General features: G+C 39.3%; 1 protein-coding gene across 1 annotated transcript in view; it reads right to left on the bottom strand.

Moving 5' to 3' along the window:
• Window positions 1-3,498: 3,498 nt before the first annotated feature.
• Window positions 3,499-18,524, bottom strand: part of LOC110653005 (protein NRT1/ PTR FAMILY 5.6-like) — a 42,367-nt gene continuing 27,341 nt past the window's right edge. The window contains exon 5 of the mRNA XM_058138575.1: window positions 3,499-3,950. Coding sequence (XP_057994558.1) covers window positions 3,944-3,950 — 7 coding nt within the window. The 3' untranslated portion in view covers window positions 3,499-3,943. The remainder of the gene's footprint in view (window positions 3,951-18,524) is intronic.

Here is an 18,524-nt window from a genome sequence, read left to right as displayed (position 1 = left end):
ATTTCATTAATTGATTAGTTCACACAATTTTGCCTATCTTTACATTCATTTTAGACATTGAGGACAATGTTTCATTTGAGTTTGGGGGTGATGGCAAAATTTTTGCAAAATTTTTAAAAATTTTCTTTAAAATTTTTAAAATTTTCTTTAAAATTTTCATTCATTCATTTATTGCATTTCATTCATTCATATATAGATAATCCATACAATTATACATATACCACACACATGTCTATACTCATACACATACATTTGCATATAGTTTTCATATAGATTACACTTAGTTTTAATTTGATTTATGCATTCATTTTAGGATCATGCATATCATAAAAATAAATTTTTACCTTGTCCTTAGAGGATTGAGAGTTGCTTTGAAGAGCAATTGAGCTTACTTTTAGAAGGGTTTGATGGATTGAAAGTTCTGGATAGGTTCAAAGTTATTAGATTCTTGCTTTAGTTTATATCTTCTTAGCCAAGGGCCACTCAATCAATTGCGTTGACTTTGAGTGCTTAGAGAAAACTCTAGGGTGAGAAGTAGCTAATTGATGTCTAACCAATCTTAGAACAATTTTTCTAAACCTTTCAAGGTGAAATCATAGCATGCACTTGAAAAAGAGATGATCTAGGCATTCTTTAAATTTTAAACCCACATTTTAGCCTTAGCCAACCTCACTTTAAAATTTCCCTTTGGAACCAATTTGAGCCTATATTTATCCCTCTTATTTCTTTGGAACCCACATTAATGCCTAGCCTTAAACCCAAACACTTACCTACCCTCAATGAGAATAATTCTTTGAGTGATAGATACACTTAAAAAAAATAATAAAAAAAAAACTATAAAAATAAAAAAAAGGGAAAAGAAAATAATAATAATAATAATTAGTTGGGAGAAGTGATTAAAGTAAAAAGACTAGCAAATTCAATTATGGTATGTAAAGTAATTCATCACCAAGTACACAAAGAAATGAGTTTGGGGTTGAATTGAAAAGGACAATTGTAATTCAAAGTCAATGTTATTTATGTAGTCCCTCCAAAAGCTTCAAAATTATATGCTAGCATTGGTGAATAGTTGTAAAGTTCCTTCTCCCATTTGATTCCTTCAAAAAAAAAAAAAAAAGAGAAATTTGTGTATCTTGATCTTTTAATAATTTGATTATTCTCATACTTTGTTACCTTTATCCTTTCCTTGTTACCCACATTATCACCCCCTTAGCCTCATTACAACCCTTGAAAGTCCTTTTGATATTTTGAAGGTGTTTTGCTACATTAGTGGAGATTGGAATAGGAGAATTGCCTATGGGATTGGGATATCATTAATCCATTCATTTACTTCCATCATTAATTGAGACACTTTAGTTTATGGATTACTCTATAGTCTATTTAGGCATGATTATTCTTTGTGATTGATTGGTTTGGGCTTGATGATATGGATAATTGACCCAAGGCTAAGCGGTGATAACTTTCGTAAGGATTGAATTCTTTGTACCTTGAAAGTGGATATATGGTTTGTTAGTGGCTAAAAGTAAGTTTGAGAGTTTGGATAAATAATTTTCATAAATTTAAGGTAAGGTACCCCAAATTGCATTAATTATTTTTAATTTGCTTGAGGACAAGCAAAGGTTTGAGTTTGGGAGAATTTGTTGCACTCATTTCATATAGGCATTTTAGGGTAGTTTTGCATCCATTTTGCCCTTATATTTTAGTATATTTTATATTTTTAGCTTTATTTTAGCTTATTTATTAACTTTAGATACTTTATATTTGATTTTTGAAATTTCGTTGTTTTTGATAGGATTTTATGTCAAATCGAAGATCAATGAGTGCATTAGGAAGTGATTTGAAGAAATTTGGAGTTCTTTAAGTATGGAGGAAAGTTGAAGAAAACAAAGCCTTGAAAGAGCAAGTTAGCCGAAATTTGCTTGAAACTTTGCTTATGATGTTGCTTGGGGTATGTCATATAATCCTAACCTTAAGCCTGTTCAAGCTGAAAGTCAAGCACGGCTTAAATCCTACATATTCAAGCTTTTACTCCATAATCTACCGAGAATTGCTGAAGATCCTGCTTAAGGTAAAGCGGCAGTGCTTAAGGTGCAGCACAGGTCAAGCTGAAAGTCAAGCATGAGCAGAAAAACCCATTTTATTCCAAGCCTGCTGAGATTTGCTGAGGGTCTGCTTAACCTTAAGCAGACAGTGCAACCAGAGGCTGAAATTTGCTGAAGAAGCTGCTTAGGGTTAAGCAGTACCCTAAGCAGACTGCCCAGAACGTGAATAATGCTGCTGACTTGGATAATTTTACAGCTCATTTCCTATCCACTCCTTGACTCTTATTCACTTTTAGGGCAACTTTTTGGGACCATATAAATTCATCATTTCCTAGTTTTTTGCCACAAGAGGAAAAATGAAAAGAAGGAAACAGAGAAAAACAAATTATAAATAGAGAGAGAAGGAGGTCGCCATTTTTCTGAGGAGGAGTTGCTGCAACCATCTTTTGGAGCTCCAGAAATCAGAGTTTTGGGTTCTTCTACCTGGGTTTCTCTATTTTTAGTCTTCTTATTATATTTTTCTTTACTTTTCCATCAATCTTTCTTGTAAATATGAATATGAGTGAGTAAACTTTTTGGACTTCAGAGTTGGGAAATATGATTTAGATTAATTTGTGGATTTGGACTGGGTATTTCCTTATTTTACATAAATATGAGTTTTGATTCCTTCCTTGTGTGCTTGATTTACTTGCCTAATGTTGGTACCCATTGGGTATTGTGTTAATCTTTGATTGAAGGACGGAAAGGTGAAAGTCATTGAAAGATAATCAAGGATTGAAACTTAAAATTACCTAGATTTAGAAATAAACTAGGGTTTTAAGAGGAATTAATGATTGGTTACAAAACTTAATGGGTTTTAAATTAATCAAATATCGTACGAAAGTAGGTTTGGTTATTTTAGAATACACTTTGGTTTGCTTGAAAAAGATATAAAAGGAATTTAGAATTAATCACCTTCAAACTCTATTTTTCCCTAAAAATTGGAATGCCAAAGAAAAATCCCAATTAATTTATGCATAAACCCCTAACTCTAGAATCACTTTAAACATAATTAGACTTAGATTCAAATTGCCCATTATTAATTTGGTTAAATTGCATATAGATTTAGAATTTATTTGCTTGCCCTTTACATATTCCAATTAGATTAATCAATTTACTTTGCTCATTTACATTTACCATTTATTCACCAATCATTAGCCCAAATAATTGTTTCCTTCATAATTTGGTACTCAAACGACAAATTATCGTGGGAATGATACTTGATTCATCACTCTATTACTTGAGACGACCCGTATACTTGTGGATTCACAACATCAGTGTTCTTTATTGGTCGGAAGAGGAAGATTTTATGATTGCTGCTTTGTCCATCCACCTGCACTTACAAGGACATTGATCATCAAGAATTAAAGTGGTAAGAGAGTAATATAATATATATAAAAGTCACCACAAAATTCGATGGCGAGGAAAAAATGGTATTTCATGTCCATTCATGAAATAACTAGTAGGCGTGGAAGGATAATTTAGGCTCCGATTACAAATAACTGCCTTCAAACTTTATGAAGAGTAGTGAGGGGGCTTGTAGTTGGTCCTTTGCAGTTGTACAAGTGAACAAAAATGCCAGATAAAAACCACAAATAAGCAACTCCCATCACTATTGTTGAAATCCTGAATCTATCTTTCCAACTTAGTGGAGTCATGAAAAACACAGATATTGCAGCCCCTAGAAACTTACAACACGCCACCAAAATTTAGTACGATAAAAAACTTGTTTCTCATCTTCACCAGGCAGCTGATCTGCAAGTAATTCTTTGAAAGGAGGATCTTTTCCTGCCTTGCCCAAAGCTACCAGAACCAGATAAAATACACCAACCTTTACTTTTGAAGGAAAAACCATATAAGCATCAACCCCTGCAATAAAATCCCATTTATATATTATGATTGTTTTAATAATCACATTTTAAGTGCCCAAACTTATTGAGATTTTCTTTATGAGTACTCAAAACTTTTTCTTTGGCAATTGTTCAACTAGGGAAAAAAAAACAAATTACAGTAGTAAGTAGTAAATAAAATTGCCTCCTCTTATATGAGTCAAATTACTTGAGAGCTATTAGAATTTCACTCGCAATTTTTGTAATAAGGAAAAAATTCATTAATAATAACGCAGAAAATCCCAGATACAAGAAAGCCTGAAGACAAAAAACAAAAGACCAATAGACTAAGAAGGTAGAACCACGGATTCTGCGAAAGAACATGAGCACAATAAAAGATATCCCAGAGTAAGGCTACGACTTGGATGAGAATATGCCAATCCTGCCCTGAACAAAACTGGTGTTGAAATCAAAAAGAAAAAGCAAAAGAAAGCCAAACCAAAATACCTAGCTCGCGCAAAATTATGGCTCAGAAGACAGGAAAAAAAGAAATCCCAGCAACTCGAAGCAGCAAACGAGAAATAGAAAAGCCGCAAAACCATCACACATCTGCACCATGACAACTACCAACAACTGCTAAACAGAAAAACTAAAACCTACCCTACAAAATCCACGGAACCAACAGAAAATTGAGAGCCTTTCCCTTCTCCATTGAATCTAAGTGAAAGAGTAACCAAATGTTCCAAGGAGATCCAAGTAACCGAAAGTAGAGGCGACGACCACTGAGAGGAATAGAAGAAAACACGTCTAAAGCTTTCTAAGCAAAGATACGTCTTAGCTGATTTGATTTGCCATAAACTCCACAATGGCTTCTTCCGGTTAAGAGAAAACAAGTTTTAATTTCTTTCCCAAGACTGTAGTTAGTTTGGACGGAGTAATTATATGCTATTATGGTGATTGATGTAGATAGCATATGTAAAATGGCAAATCAATGTTATAATAATAAATTAGTAGTGATAGATCCAATAAAGTAATTATTTTTTTATGTGTTAAAAATATTTTTTTTAAAGAAATTTAAATTATTTTTTTATTTAATTATCGCTGTTGACACCATATTTTGGCCGATCCCCGAAATCAATAAACTTTGAAACCGATCCCCAGCACCAAGTCTTTCTTTGCCAGACAATTACATTTCTGATCTCTCCTCAAAAGGAATCGAACCAATACTAAGTCTCCATATCATTTAATTCCTTACCGATCTCTCAAATCAATTACCAAGTCTCTTTGCTAGTCAATCACACATCCGATCCCTCGTCAAACGAAATCGAACCAACATCAGGTCTTCATGCCATCCGATCCCCCTTTCATGAATATTGTGGATAGTTGTTCAATAAAGTTAAGGTTTTAATTTGGCTTAATGGTGCTTCCGATCTTAAGTGTTCAAATCAGGTTCCCAATTTTAATAATAAGTTCCGTTCAGTGTTTGTTTACAGTGTTTTACCGATCTCTCTTACATAGGTTAATAATTGCTTTCAAGTTGTTCTAATAATCACGCGTTTGTGCAATTTGGATACTTTTCGATCTCATCGAGTCATTGAACAAAAAGAAATTCATTTCATTTCAAAATTAAAAATATATACAAGTCATTCGGCGAGAGGATCACCCCCATCCTGTTCTACATTTTGCTCACCCTCTCTATCACCCTCAGCCTCTTCCTCGCTATCCTCTTCGTCTTGGGGAGCCAGATCCACCATCCAGGAAAAGTCCTCTTCGGGATAACACTTTTTGAGCTCGGCCAAAAGGTCCCCATGGGCGTTCACATAAGCACCGGCCTCCCTTGTCACTGCCTCTTCTTCTTTTGCTTTGAGTTCGTCAGTGAGGCGAGCGACATCAGCGGCTCAGAGCGCCCGAACCTCTTCAAGAACATGAGCTTCCTCGGCTAGTTTATCTTCATTGAACTTCATCTGCCCCTCAATTTCAGCTATATAGTTTTGGGAGGATGAAAGTTGGGGTCGGAGGGAAGCTGCTTCATGACCCACCTTCTCGATCTCCTGCCTCATACGGTGAGCCTTCTCCCGGACAATATGTTGGTTCACCAAACTCTCCACACTCAGGCTCATAGTCTGGGTCAGGATATCATCGAGATTGTTCAGGGTTAGCCTATCCCGATCCTCCCGAAGGCAGATGGAGGCCCCCAAGACCTTAGCCAAACCCGGATTCTCACGAACAGTTTGGTTCTTCTCCAGGGAGTGGATCAGTACTTGAGCGCCGCGGGAGAGGGTCCTTGAGGTAGGTTGGGAAGGACCCCCTTCCGCACTCGAAGTAACTGGTGGAGGTGGAGGTGGCTCTTCATGTCGCGGAGGAGGCCGAACCACTTCTACTTCAGGGATCGACGGTCCCGAGGGTCGGGACGAGCCTCCCTGTGTCTCCCCTGGATCGTGCCTTGGCGTTTGAGAGGCCTCGGCCTGCTTCATCTCCCGTACCTTTCTGGAGACCTCCCTCTTACGCTTTCGGCTCTCCTTGGAAGCCTCGCCGCTCGCCATGCCTGCACAAAGAAAAAGTCAGTGAGTTCGCTAAGGGCTCAGAGATCAGAGATATAGAAAGTACCGAAGCCGAGGTCAGAGAGCTGAAGCCCGCGTTCTTCGCCGGTAATCAGCTCCATTGTCCAATGATGCAGTTCGGCCGTCACCGCATCTAAACAGGAGAACTTCTGAGTGGCCACCTGATCTTTCAGCTCCATCACCATTATGCCCTCTTCCCTATTCAGGGTGATGCGCTTCGGAAGCAATGGGCCCTGATGTAGCCAGCTATGCTGGAAACCCTCAAAACCGCCCGGAACCTTGCTCCTCAGAATAAAAAAGCGATCTTTCCAATTCTTCAGGGAGGAAAGCAGGTCGGTAAAGAGCTTGCAATGCGGCTTCGCCTGAATGAACTAATACTCGTCGTCCTTTCGGCGAGTTAGCCTATGCAGCTCGGCGAATACCTTCGCTATTGGATGGAGTCCCTTAGCTCGGCAGAGGCCTCTAAAGGCTACTAGGATCCGCCATGAGTTCGGGTGTACTTGGGCTATGCTGACTTGGTGGAATTTCAGAACTTCCTTGAAGAAGTCATCAAGAGGGAACCGCAGCCCGGCTTTCAATTGCTCTTCGTACACCATAATCATATCATTTTCTTCAAAGAAATGATCGGCTCGGAGATCGCCGTGACACCTGATAAGCTCATACGAATCTGCCCGAAGGTTATATTCTTGGGTAAACGACTGCAGCTCGTACACGGGAAGGTTTTCTCTCCCTGAAGAATGCGTTCGTCTTGAGGATGCCGCTTAACCACGGGCTGGAACAGAGGATGTAGGAGGTTCAGATCGCCCGCTCGATCCGTCCACCTCAACTTCATCTGACGACCATAAGACGTGAACGGAAGGGGGGCTCGCCGCTCTTTAACTCTCGACGCCGCTCATTTTCAAAGAGAAGAGAAAATTTAAACTAAAAGAAAGATCAAAACCCTTACAGGAGTGTGATCGGTGTCGGAAGAACTTGAAAAAATGAGAGGATTTTGGAATCGCTCGCGAGAGGCTGAAAATGATATAAGGGAGCAACTGGCGGACCCATCCCCTATTTATACCCGTCTGAGCATTTAATGCTCACGGTGTCCCAAGCGGCGCATCGGTTAGCAGGATTTGCCAGCTTTTTCTGACACGTCCCACGAATATTCCGGAAATTCCATAATTGAATAAGGAGAGATCGGCTGATTAAAGACCGGCAGATTAAGGTGGTTGTTTGGAATTATAGATTGGCTAAGGGCTATTCATTTAGGAATCGGATCGGATGAACACATTAGAGATCGAAAAATAACCAATGTAGCAATAATAAAATGATAATTGTCAAAATAAAATTTTATTTCCAAAAGGTCAGATTACATCATCTGGGCGATCTCAAGAGATCGGATTATATTAAAGGTCAGATTACATCATTTAGGCGATCTTTAGAGATCGGCAATACATCTTATCTAGTAAAGGCCTATGTCAAAGTCTAGTCTCGTGGCTGAATCAAAAGATGTGTTCGAACAGGAGACCAGCCGTCGACATCGGATAGATGTACAGCTCAGATGGGGGGACTATGACTCTCATAAGAATAAGAGAGATCGTCATCAATGTTATCGCTCGGAACCGAGCCACTGTCGGGACACCCAATGTTGTGAGAAGCCAAATGAACTTCGAAGGGCAGTCACCAAAGATCGGAGGGAAATTAGCAGTCTTCTCGCCCGAAATCGATTCGCCGATTATAACGGTTGACCGATTCAAGGTCAACACAATCGATATTCTCGATTTGGGTCGGTAAATTAGTCCTGTTCTCTCACTGTCATCAGAGGTAGCCATAGTGATTTTCTGATCACCAGGGTCATAAGATTTCAGTTGATAAACAAGGTTAACAACCGGAAAAAGATCAAAAGCAGTTATCATGGCCGGGTTTGTTATCGGAGCGGCTAGAACAGGAAAGGTGAGAAGGAAAGAGCAGAAAATCAAATGCGAAAGGGTTTCCTATTGAAGGTACATATATAGAGAAGGTCTGAGCATTTATTGCTAGCAGAAAACGAAGCGGACGTCTCGGAAATCGAAGGAATAAATGCTTTGACTGAACCGGACCAGATAAAGGAGAAGACTAGAGTGGGAGAGATCAGAAGAGGGGGGCCCGGCATGAGAGATCGGGAAAGGATCGTATTAGAAAAATCGGAAGGGAGGGGAGATCTGTAACACCCTCCCCGTAGCAACTCCGTACATTCTACTGTTCCGGTGACCGGTGTCGGTCCGGACAGCTAGAACGTCCGGAAAAATATTTAAACTAAAGTCAGGAACCATAATTAACTCAAATATTGATGAGAAAAATATAGTAAAAATTTTAGAAATAAAATACAACCAAGTTAAATGAGCCGGTGCCCAAGCGATGGGTAACCAGAGGTAAGTTGCGGTTCTCGCAACGAGGAGCCCTAGACCTGGGGAAAAATTCGTAAAATAATTTTTGGGACTCCAGAGAAGGGTTATTGAGGTTCCTATGGCATTAGAATGCCAAGAAAATACCTAGAAAAATTTTTCAATCCAGATGCATAATTTTGACCCGTTAAGCCAAACGGAGGGCATTTTGGTCATTTCGCCTTCAGAGGTGATTTTTGGCCGACTTGTCCAGTTAAGTAAATAATTATTATGACTCAAAATATGAATAAACATTACTAGAAATTAAATTGAAAATGAGTAGTGGAGGAAAGAAAAGAAAATGAAGAAAAAGGCTTAATAATGACATAAGGTGATGTCATTAAAAAGCCACCACCAATCACCATTAAGCTACCATTTGACTAAACTATTAAAAGACATAAATGAAGACCAAAATAACATAAATTACAGCAGCCATTCTTCTTCTTCTTCTTCCCCAAAACGTGACTCTTCCCATCTCCCTCCATTGATGAGCTTGGCAAGCTCATGAAACCCTAAACTCCCACCATATTTCCTTGAGTTCCCAACACTAAATTTTACCCTAGAACCTTGCTTTATATTTTGGGAGCTAAAAGAGGAGAAGAAATTGAAGTTTTGGGTTGGCTTGAATTTAAGCTACAAGAGGTTAGTGCACTATATATCAAAAACTCTTTAATTTCATGCATAGGAACTTGAATTTAGCAAGAATTTGTAAATTAAGTGGATGAAATTTATGTATATGTACTCCATAAATTTCGGCTGCCCTAGGGAGAAATAGGATTGAGTGTTTTTGAATGGACTTGGAATGAATTAGAAATCATGAATAAAGTATATAAACATAAGGAAATGAATTAGTTAGTCAACTAGGGTAACTTGTACAAAATCTTAAGTTTGAGCTAGGGTTTTGGGAGTAAAGTGTGGACTTGGATTATGAATTGATTAGAGAACATTTTAATGGTCAATTAGTGACCATTTTAGGTAGATTGACCAACAAATGGACTGAAAAATGAGATTGCAAAGTGAGGTTGCAAACTGCCCTAGGACAGCAGCATAGGGACTAAAAATTCAGTCCCTTTGCACTGCCATAACTTGGGCTGTGCTAGTCCAATTGGTGTTTGGCCAATTGGACATGAAACTAGGCTTATAATGGCACATTTTTGCTGAAGAAACCATGCCCAAAAGACCAAAGCAAGAGGACCAAAACTTGGCCCCAATCCGGATACCCTGAAACTGCCTCTGCAGAATTGACCAAATGAACAGTAACTGTTCATTTGGCCATAACTCACTGTAGATTTGGTCAATTGGCCTGAAATTTTTACAGCGACAAGTTAAGACATAGACAAACAACTTTCATGAAGGAACCTACCCCAAATTATGGCCAGAACCCATTCAACCAAGTGACTCAAGTTACTGTTCATGCACTATAGATATGGTAAATTTCTGCAGAATGCATATCCGGACAGCTTGGGTTTTTGAGCCATATCTGGAGCTACAAAACTCCAAATGGAGTGATTCAAAAAAGGAAATTCAACTAGACAAAATAAGGAACAACTTTCATGTTTTACATTTCTTCAAATTCCAACAGTAACAGTGTCCAATGGAACAGTGAAGTTGACTCACCAAAACTGAAAAATCTGCTCCTTTGGTTTAATGCTTGGAAATGGTATTAACACTTAATGCCAACAAGTTTTAAACACCAAATGTGGTATATTGGGAGTGCCAAAGTCAATGTCCATATTTTCTATCCAAAAGTCAACATTTTTGTTGACCAATGAGGTAAATAGTGACACCAAAACCAAAAATTGGCAATTTTGCCAAAATGACCTAAGCTTTGAGAAAGTGACCAACACTAACAAGTTTTGAATACAAAATGTGGTATGTTGGGAGTATTAAAATCAATGTACCTATTGTTTATGCAAAAGTCAACATTTTAGTTGACTAATGAGATGAATAGTGACATGAAAACTTGAAATTCAAAAATTGTGAAACTTAAAAATGCAAAATGCCCTAGTAGGCCTAATGTGATTGGTTTGGATAGTTTGGCATGCCAATAGGGTATTGTTTTAGCAGTACTGCGAAAGGAAAGGCTTTATGCCTGTGTTCATGGCTTTATGCCCGTATTCATGGCTTTTATGCCCGTATTCATGGCTTTTATGCCCGATTATGTGATATCATGGCTTTTTAGCCATACTGACTGCATACGTGGTTGACGTTCTGCGTCCCATGGTATGACGGCCCGAGGCACCGCGGTGTCCAGTGCCAACGACCGTTATCGATCCGATCGTCCAAAGATAGGTTACTTGGGCATGGAAAAGTATAACTGTAACTGAACTGATTGTTAAAGAAAATACGAAAATTAAATATCAGGAATGATTACGATAGAATACAAAGAAACTCAAGATCAGGAAGAAAATAAATAAACAAAATGCATGAAGAAGTTAATATCATAAAACGTAATTAGCCCTCGACTAAACATTAAGTTGGTAATTATTCAGTTCTTATGAACACAATGGCTAAGAAAGTATGATTTTTATTTGCATATTATTTTTTTTCTATATTATTATTTGCACCACTAAGCTTTATGCTTAGCGCGTCGCTTTTGCAACGTGTAGGTACTGAAGATTGGACAGAGGGCCCAGTAGACCACAGATTCGGTAAGGCAGTTCACAGTTCTGCATAGTGTCTGTGTCACCTCACTGTCTGCAGTGCATTGGTAGGACGCTAGATGTCACTTTGGTATTTTGTAATTGATTTTATTTTCTCATATGTATTTGAAACTTATGTAATGTATTTTGATATTCATGTAAATAATGAAAAGTGTGGTTGTAAATGGAAAAGTGAATGTTTATCTATGATATATGCATGGTATCATATGAGATGGATGAATGAGAACTGAGATTGAACATTGTTGAGAATTTGATAAATGGAGTTGAGATGATGGAAAATGAATATAGGAAGTGTTTTTCACAGTTCAAGAACTGCTTTTCTCCATTTTTAGCCAGATTCTCACGATTTTCTTTAAAATTTCCGGAACCTCAAAGAAATAATAATTTCGATAAATGGCTTAAAATGAATTATATTTCACAAGTTATATTCAAAATTATAATAAAAAAAAATTAATTAAGATAAAAATAGAGTGCTCGGCACACTGAGTGGCATAACTTGCTCGGCTACACTGTAGTCGGGTAAGGGGTGTCACAAGATCGGAAAGCAAAGAGAATAAGACAACTTCCAATAACTGTCATCATAATCAGAGCCGAGGTAGTTAAAGCGTTGCAGACGAGATCTCCACCACACGCCTCATTTGCAGAATCGCCGACATTACTGACAGGTGCCAGAGTATGTCTTGACAGTCCTGTACATCCCAATCTCCACCGTTGATCTTACTTGTAAGGACAAGTCCGGAGCCCTTGGATCAAAGAAGAAGACGATAAGACCGGCACTTTTTATTCCCAGCCCTCGGATCGCCCTTGACAAGAAAATTTTGAGCCATCAGATTAGAAAAGAGAAAGGACAAATATTCAGAAAAGGATCTCAGTCATTCGTTTTGATTCTCTTTAATTCCCAAGCATCAGATCATGTCCTTTAAAATCCAAACCTTCCATTTCCCTTAAAGAAAATCCTGACCCTTCATTAGGAACACCCGTTCCCTATAAATACCTGCATGAAAACTGTTAAAAAGGAGGACGAAGGAAAGGGTGGTGACTATAGTGGAAAAGCTCTGAAACTTAATTCAGTTTTGCTACTCTGCTATTTTTAAGTTTTCAGAAATAGAAAAAACTTCAGAAACCAGTTTTCTAAAGTATTTTCTTTGAAGAGGTATTGAATACTGAAACTCTCCATTTTTCAGTTCGTTCATTACTCTGTGATACCCTCTCTTAGTTTCAGTTCTGTCTTCATTTCCACTTTCATTTTCCAAGCTCAATATTATTCAAACTCGATTGTTGTCATTTCGGTTTGACTGCATTTTAACTTAATACTCTTCATTCCAAGGCGAACATTAGTCCCCAGGCTATCAGCGCACAGCTCTGCTATATTTTGTGACTCCATAGTTAGTTCTATAGATTCGATTCTCTGCTGGTGAGTATCTATACCGCTGCTTTATCAAGTGCTCCTTTTTATTTTATGTATTTTCTTTGTATTCATGTTCGTAATTTTAATTAAGTTTATCTTATGTTGAAAACCCCACGAAGGTGGTTATCCTCCGGGGTTTCCCTTTTGTTCTTCCGCACATGTCATTTATCTTTTTTTTTTCTTAGCCTTTATTACCTTCAAACGTGGGTGTTCTGGTTCCGAGTAACATATAGGTAGTTTGGCGAAATATTGGCAAATGTATCTTAACACGAAAGTTTCTTCAAAATAATAAAAGTTTTGGATAATAAATCAGAGGAGAATTATGAATTCGAACCACTAGACTAGCTCGGAGAATAACTGGGCATAGTGGGGGATCGAAGTAAAGTCGGGTCCCTAACTAGCGAACGGAAGAGATCGGATATTGCCTGTTAAAAGGTATTGGAAAGGTAATCACCTAGGAGATCGAAAAAGAAATTTAGTCTGTATCCCCTACATAGTTGTGAGATACTAACGGATTAATAGAAGTCCTGTTCGGGCTCTCAGACTTTTCGGATGTCAGAGCCTCTAGTTTAAGGTCTTTACAACATGCGATCGCAACTAAATCTCAGGAGGTTGGGGGAGAGTTCTTACCCGATCCCCACTTAAACAAAAGAGATCGGAGGAAAGTTCTTATCCGATTCTCAATCCGAATTTTAAACAAAAGAGATCGGAGGAGAGTTCTTATCCGATTCTCAATCCAAATTTTAAATGAATATACAGAGAGTGGAGGAGAGTTCTTATCCGATTTTCTAATCAAATCAAATAAATATACAAGAGATCGAAGAAGAGTTCTTATCCGATTATCTAATCAAATCAAATAAATATACAAGAGATCGGAGGAGAGTTCTTATCCGATTCTCAAATCGAACCAAATGAATACCGATTCTCAAATCGAACCAAATAAATATACAGAGATCGGAGGAGAGTTCTTATCCCATTCTCTAATCAAATCAAATATTAAACAGAGATCGGAGGAGAGTTCTTATCCGATTCTCTAATCAAATTTTAATAAATATACAGAGATCGGAGGAGAGTTCTTATCCGATTCTCAAAATCAAATTTTAATAAACACGCAAAGTAATCCCATAAACGAAAACCGCAACACAACATCAATTCACTAAGGTCGTCTCATTTACTTATGTTGGGTAACTCGAAATCTAGTGAAAAATTAAATATTCCCTTTTGTCAAAGGGATTAACATCTTCATTCTAGCCCAACCCTCCTAGCTATCGATTTTAATTTATAAAGAGCATAATGTTAAATCTGCTTGCCCTCATAGAGGGACGAGGCGGGGTGCCTAACACCTTCCCCGCCCGTATACGGACCCCGAACCTAGAATCTCTGTTTTCGAAGTAGTTTTATGTTAGTTTGTTTTCATAAATGGTTTCCTTTAATTTCCCTCAAAATTAAAGTGGCGACTCCTCACTCTTTCCCACTTCGGTGAGTGTTCATCCAAGCGACCGCAAAACCCCTTGCGACAGCTTGGCAACTCCGCTGGGGAAATTTGAACCTTCACCTTAACCCTAGTTCAAAGGTCCAAAAGTAGATTTAATTTTATGCTCAAACCATAGTTAGGTGGGCTTAATTTACAAAATTTCATAAATTAATTATTGTTATTTTTGTTAATCGTCTTGCTTGTCTTGATTGTCTTATCACAGCACTCTTCGTCTAAAAAAAAAAAGGGAAAAAACTCCCCCATATTGGGAAGAGGTAAAGGTGTCCCTTCACGCACTGAACACTCACGCAATGTCCTCACACACTTCAGCCCTATACCCGGGCTTTCTTATCCCTTTTAGGAAAATAGGAGGGAGTCATGTAGCGGTACCCATGGGTTTTACCCCGTTAGTATCCGTGAAGGCTTCTGCTCAGATTGAAACTCGTTCTATTTACTGTGATACCCGTGGAACTCTCCCGTTAGTATCATGGGGATAGAATGGGGCTCTACTATTTGTAGTAGGGGCAATCTGGGAACCTGTGGCTTTTAGAAGATTAGACCTTAAGCTAAACTATCACAATAGATGGAAGCTGTAGCAAACTACCTCGTAAGATAGAACTATCCAATTAGGTAGCACCAACCCGGTACCAGGACTCTCCCTATTTTAGGACAAAAGGGACATACTTGCTCTCACCCTATTCTGTTTGTGTTTTCTTATGTTCTTATCTTTAAGGGTAATCTTGGATCATACTGTCAGGAGGACCTACACGCTTTTCTACTTTGATAAATGTGTAGGTGTTACCCTGCCAACAGTGTAATTCAAAATTACCTAAATTCATCTTGCTAATAAATTTTCCCTGCAGACATTACCGAATTGAGGTCTGTAAAAGAATAAGCATCATTTTTAACATGGAATTCTCAAGTCAGTCGGCAGAAGAAAATCCTAGACCGGAACAGCATGCTAAACAGTGGTCCGAATTGTCTCAGGGTTCAGTACCTCCGCGAAGTGATGTCACCAGGGCAGATGCCAACTTGTTACCCCCGTTGGACCTGAGCAAAATCGAAGTCAAGAGCACCTACCTAGAAAGTTTATCTAGTAGTTGGAGGTTGTTTCCCAACCACGTTAAGGCGCAATTTGAGGAAAAATATGGAAGGATTGCGACCTTGATACGAGTTAAAGTTCAAGTCCCGGTATTGAAGGCCATGCTGTCGGTTTGGAACCCCAAGTATGGGGTATTCTCCTTCAAAGATATCGATACTACTCCCACTATGGAAGAATATCAGGCATTGTTAGAAATTCCTTATGCTGTACAGAATCGAATCTACTTACACCTTGAGCATAGGCAGACCTGGAAACGGTTCGCACATATGTTGGGAATTCCCCCGGAAGAAGCAAAGGCAAGAGAAACTGTCAAAGGAAACACGCATGGATGGTATTGGACTTACCTCGGGAAGTGGTTAGATCGATACATCCAGGATGAACAATGGGTGCAAGCTTCATTGGCATTTGCTTTGGGGATCTATGGCTTGATCTTGTTCCCCGGGCCCCCAGGAATCATAACCTGCAGCGTTGTAGAGATATTCTGGGCAGTAGAGAAACAGAAAGTCAACCCGATACCAGCAATTCTTGCAGAGACTTTATTGAATCTTACCTACTGTCGACGACAAGGCAAGGGGTCCATCAAGTGTTGTTCTCAATTGTTGCACCTTTGGATCATCAGTCACATATGCCCTGTAGAGACAAAGGGGTTAACTTGGTATCTTGACCAGCCTCTTATTGAAAAGATGACCAGATTAGTAATCAGCCCAAAGGATGAGCTGCAGTGGCAAGAACGGATTCTGAGCTTCAACAGCCACGACTACTGTTGGAAGAAATTGTGGACATCGGGTCAGCCCATTTTGTTCAGCACAGGAAGTAATTGTTCAGTGTCTCTAATTGGAGTGACCGGACATACAAATTACATCCTAGCATTAGTAATGAGACAGTTCGGTTCGACCCAGTCCGCAATCAGTATTGAAGAATACCATCAGGGTCATTTTTATCATGAGCTCGATAATGAAGAAGAATTGAAAATAGCTCGCAAATCTTGGGAAAACATCACTATGATGGAAAGGTCTCCTAAAGGTCCGAGTGTCATAGGCGAATATCTTAAATGGAGGGCTGGCAGGGATCAAGGACACCTAACTGCAGATCCAACCAAATTCGAAGGCAGCGACCCCCGTTAAAACATCCCTTCGGAAGAAGCTAGCGCTCGTTTGGCCGATTCTCTACAAAAGGCGAATACCGAAAACTCGCAATTACAAGAACGAATAAAACAGTTAGAGGACCAACAACAGATCCTCAAAAGAAAAGTAAGAAGGCTCAGGAAAGACACAAGGACCGATAAGATGGGGTTTGAAGAGTAAGAAACACGATGGGAAGGGGAAAAGAGCTCTCTCCAAGCTTCAGTAAAAGAAGCAGAAGTACAGAATGGCAAGCTTCAAGAGAAAATGAAATACTAGGAGATACTTGTAGAGGAGTATAAACAAGAAAGCAAAAAGAAGAAACTTGAACTGAAGGAACAAGCACAGCTTATCAATGATATCCTGAGAGAATGTGCTAAAGAAAGGAAGGAAAAAGAAAGACAAGCCACTCTCTATCAAGAGCTAAAAGAAAATGTTGACCAGCTGGAAAGAATGATAGCACAGGGGAAACAAGAATTCCTACCTGAATCCGAGCATGCCCTGAAGATGTTCAACCCCGCCAGACAAGAAGAAAGGCTATATGAGTATCTCAGGAAATGTCATTACATTATAAAGAATCTCCCTGAGCCTAGACCAATGTAAAGAATGCCGTGTATGAATTATTCAATTAATGGAACAACTTTTGGGGCATTGTTTAGCAAAATTGTGAATGAATAGTATGACTCCCGTAGGAACCCCCTCGCTAGGGTTATGCGAAAATTGGATGCGCCATATGGACAGGTATCATAGATGCGCATTCAATCCAGTCATTCACCGTCGGACTATCGAACGATGCCATGATAAAATTGATGCAATTATTCTTCTGCAGATTTCATTTTGGCTCTCGAATGCCACTGTATCCTTTGTCCAAACCAGGACCTTCAATTTTTTTTACAAAATTCAAAATTCATTAAAAACTTTTTTACTCTCTGCAGGAAATCAACATTGCTTCAAACAAAGCAAGCCTGACCAGACACGCAGTTCAACCCAGATGAGTGTACTTAATAAGATCACGAACAAGAAAGCTAATGGAAGACCAGGAACAAGTCTAGAACCTACAAGGACAAGTGTCTGAGTTGAAAGACCAGGTCTCAGAGCTCATGAGACTGATGAGGGAGATGTCCCAAAATAAGCCTGCCTCAGAGCCTAACTTACCACTACCTCCCCCACCTCCTACAACAGTTGATTCTCATCATGCTTCAGCCTCTTTCACCTTTCAGCCACCTATCCCGGATCCGACAATCACCGTCAATCCGGCTCCCCTGAATAATGACCCACCTTTCTCTTATTACCCGGCTATCCCAAATGCCGAGCCACACCCTTAAATCCTGATCCCTCCGGTTCATTCCACCCCTCAACTCTCGACTAGGGGAGTATTTCATGCTGTAGGAGGAGAAAATAAGACGAGAGAAAATGAGAAGCTGTCCGCTCTAGAAGAGAGATTAAGAACAATAGAGGGACTAAACATGTATGGTTCAGTTGATGTGGCATCACTAAGAATGGTGCCTGATGTGGTGGTGCCGCCTAAGTTCAAAATCCCGGACTTCGACAAATACACTGGGAACTCAGACCCCCGCATTCACTTGGCCACCTACATTACCAAAATGTCCGCCCTGACAGAGGACGATCGACTCCTAGTCCACTTCTTCCACGAAAGTCTCTCCGGGGCAGCCCTGAGATGGTGTATTCAGTTAGACAGGAGCAAATTGTGCTCTTGGAAAGATCTGGCCGACGCTTTCCTAAAACAATACAAGTTCAACTGCGACGTGGCCCCCACAAGGAGAGACCTCCAAAACCTAGTGCAGAGAGACAGGGAAAGCTTCAAAGAATATGCCCAGAGATGGAGAGAGAAGGCCGCAGAAGTGTATCCTCCAATGACT

This window comes from Hevea brasiliensis, chromosome 16 (genome assembly GCF_030052815.1).
Source record: "Hevea brasiliensis isolate MT/VB/25A 57/8 chromosome 16, ASM3005281v1, whole genome shotgun sequence".
Taxonomy (NCBI): domain Eukaryota; kingdom Viridiplantae; phylum Streptophyta; class Magnoliopsida; order Malpighiales; family Euphorbiaceae; genus Hevea; species Hevea brasiliensis.
This window is presented reverse-complemented; position numbering and strand designations above follow the sequence as displayed.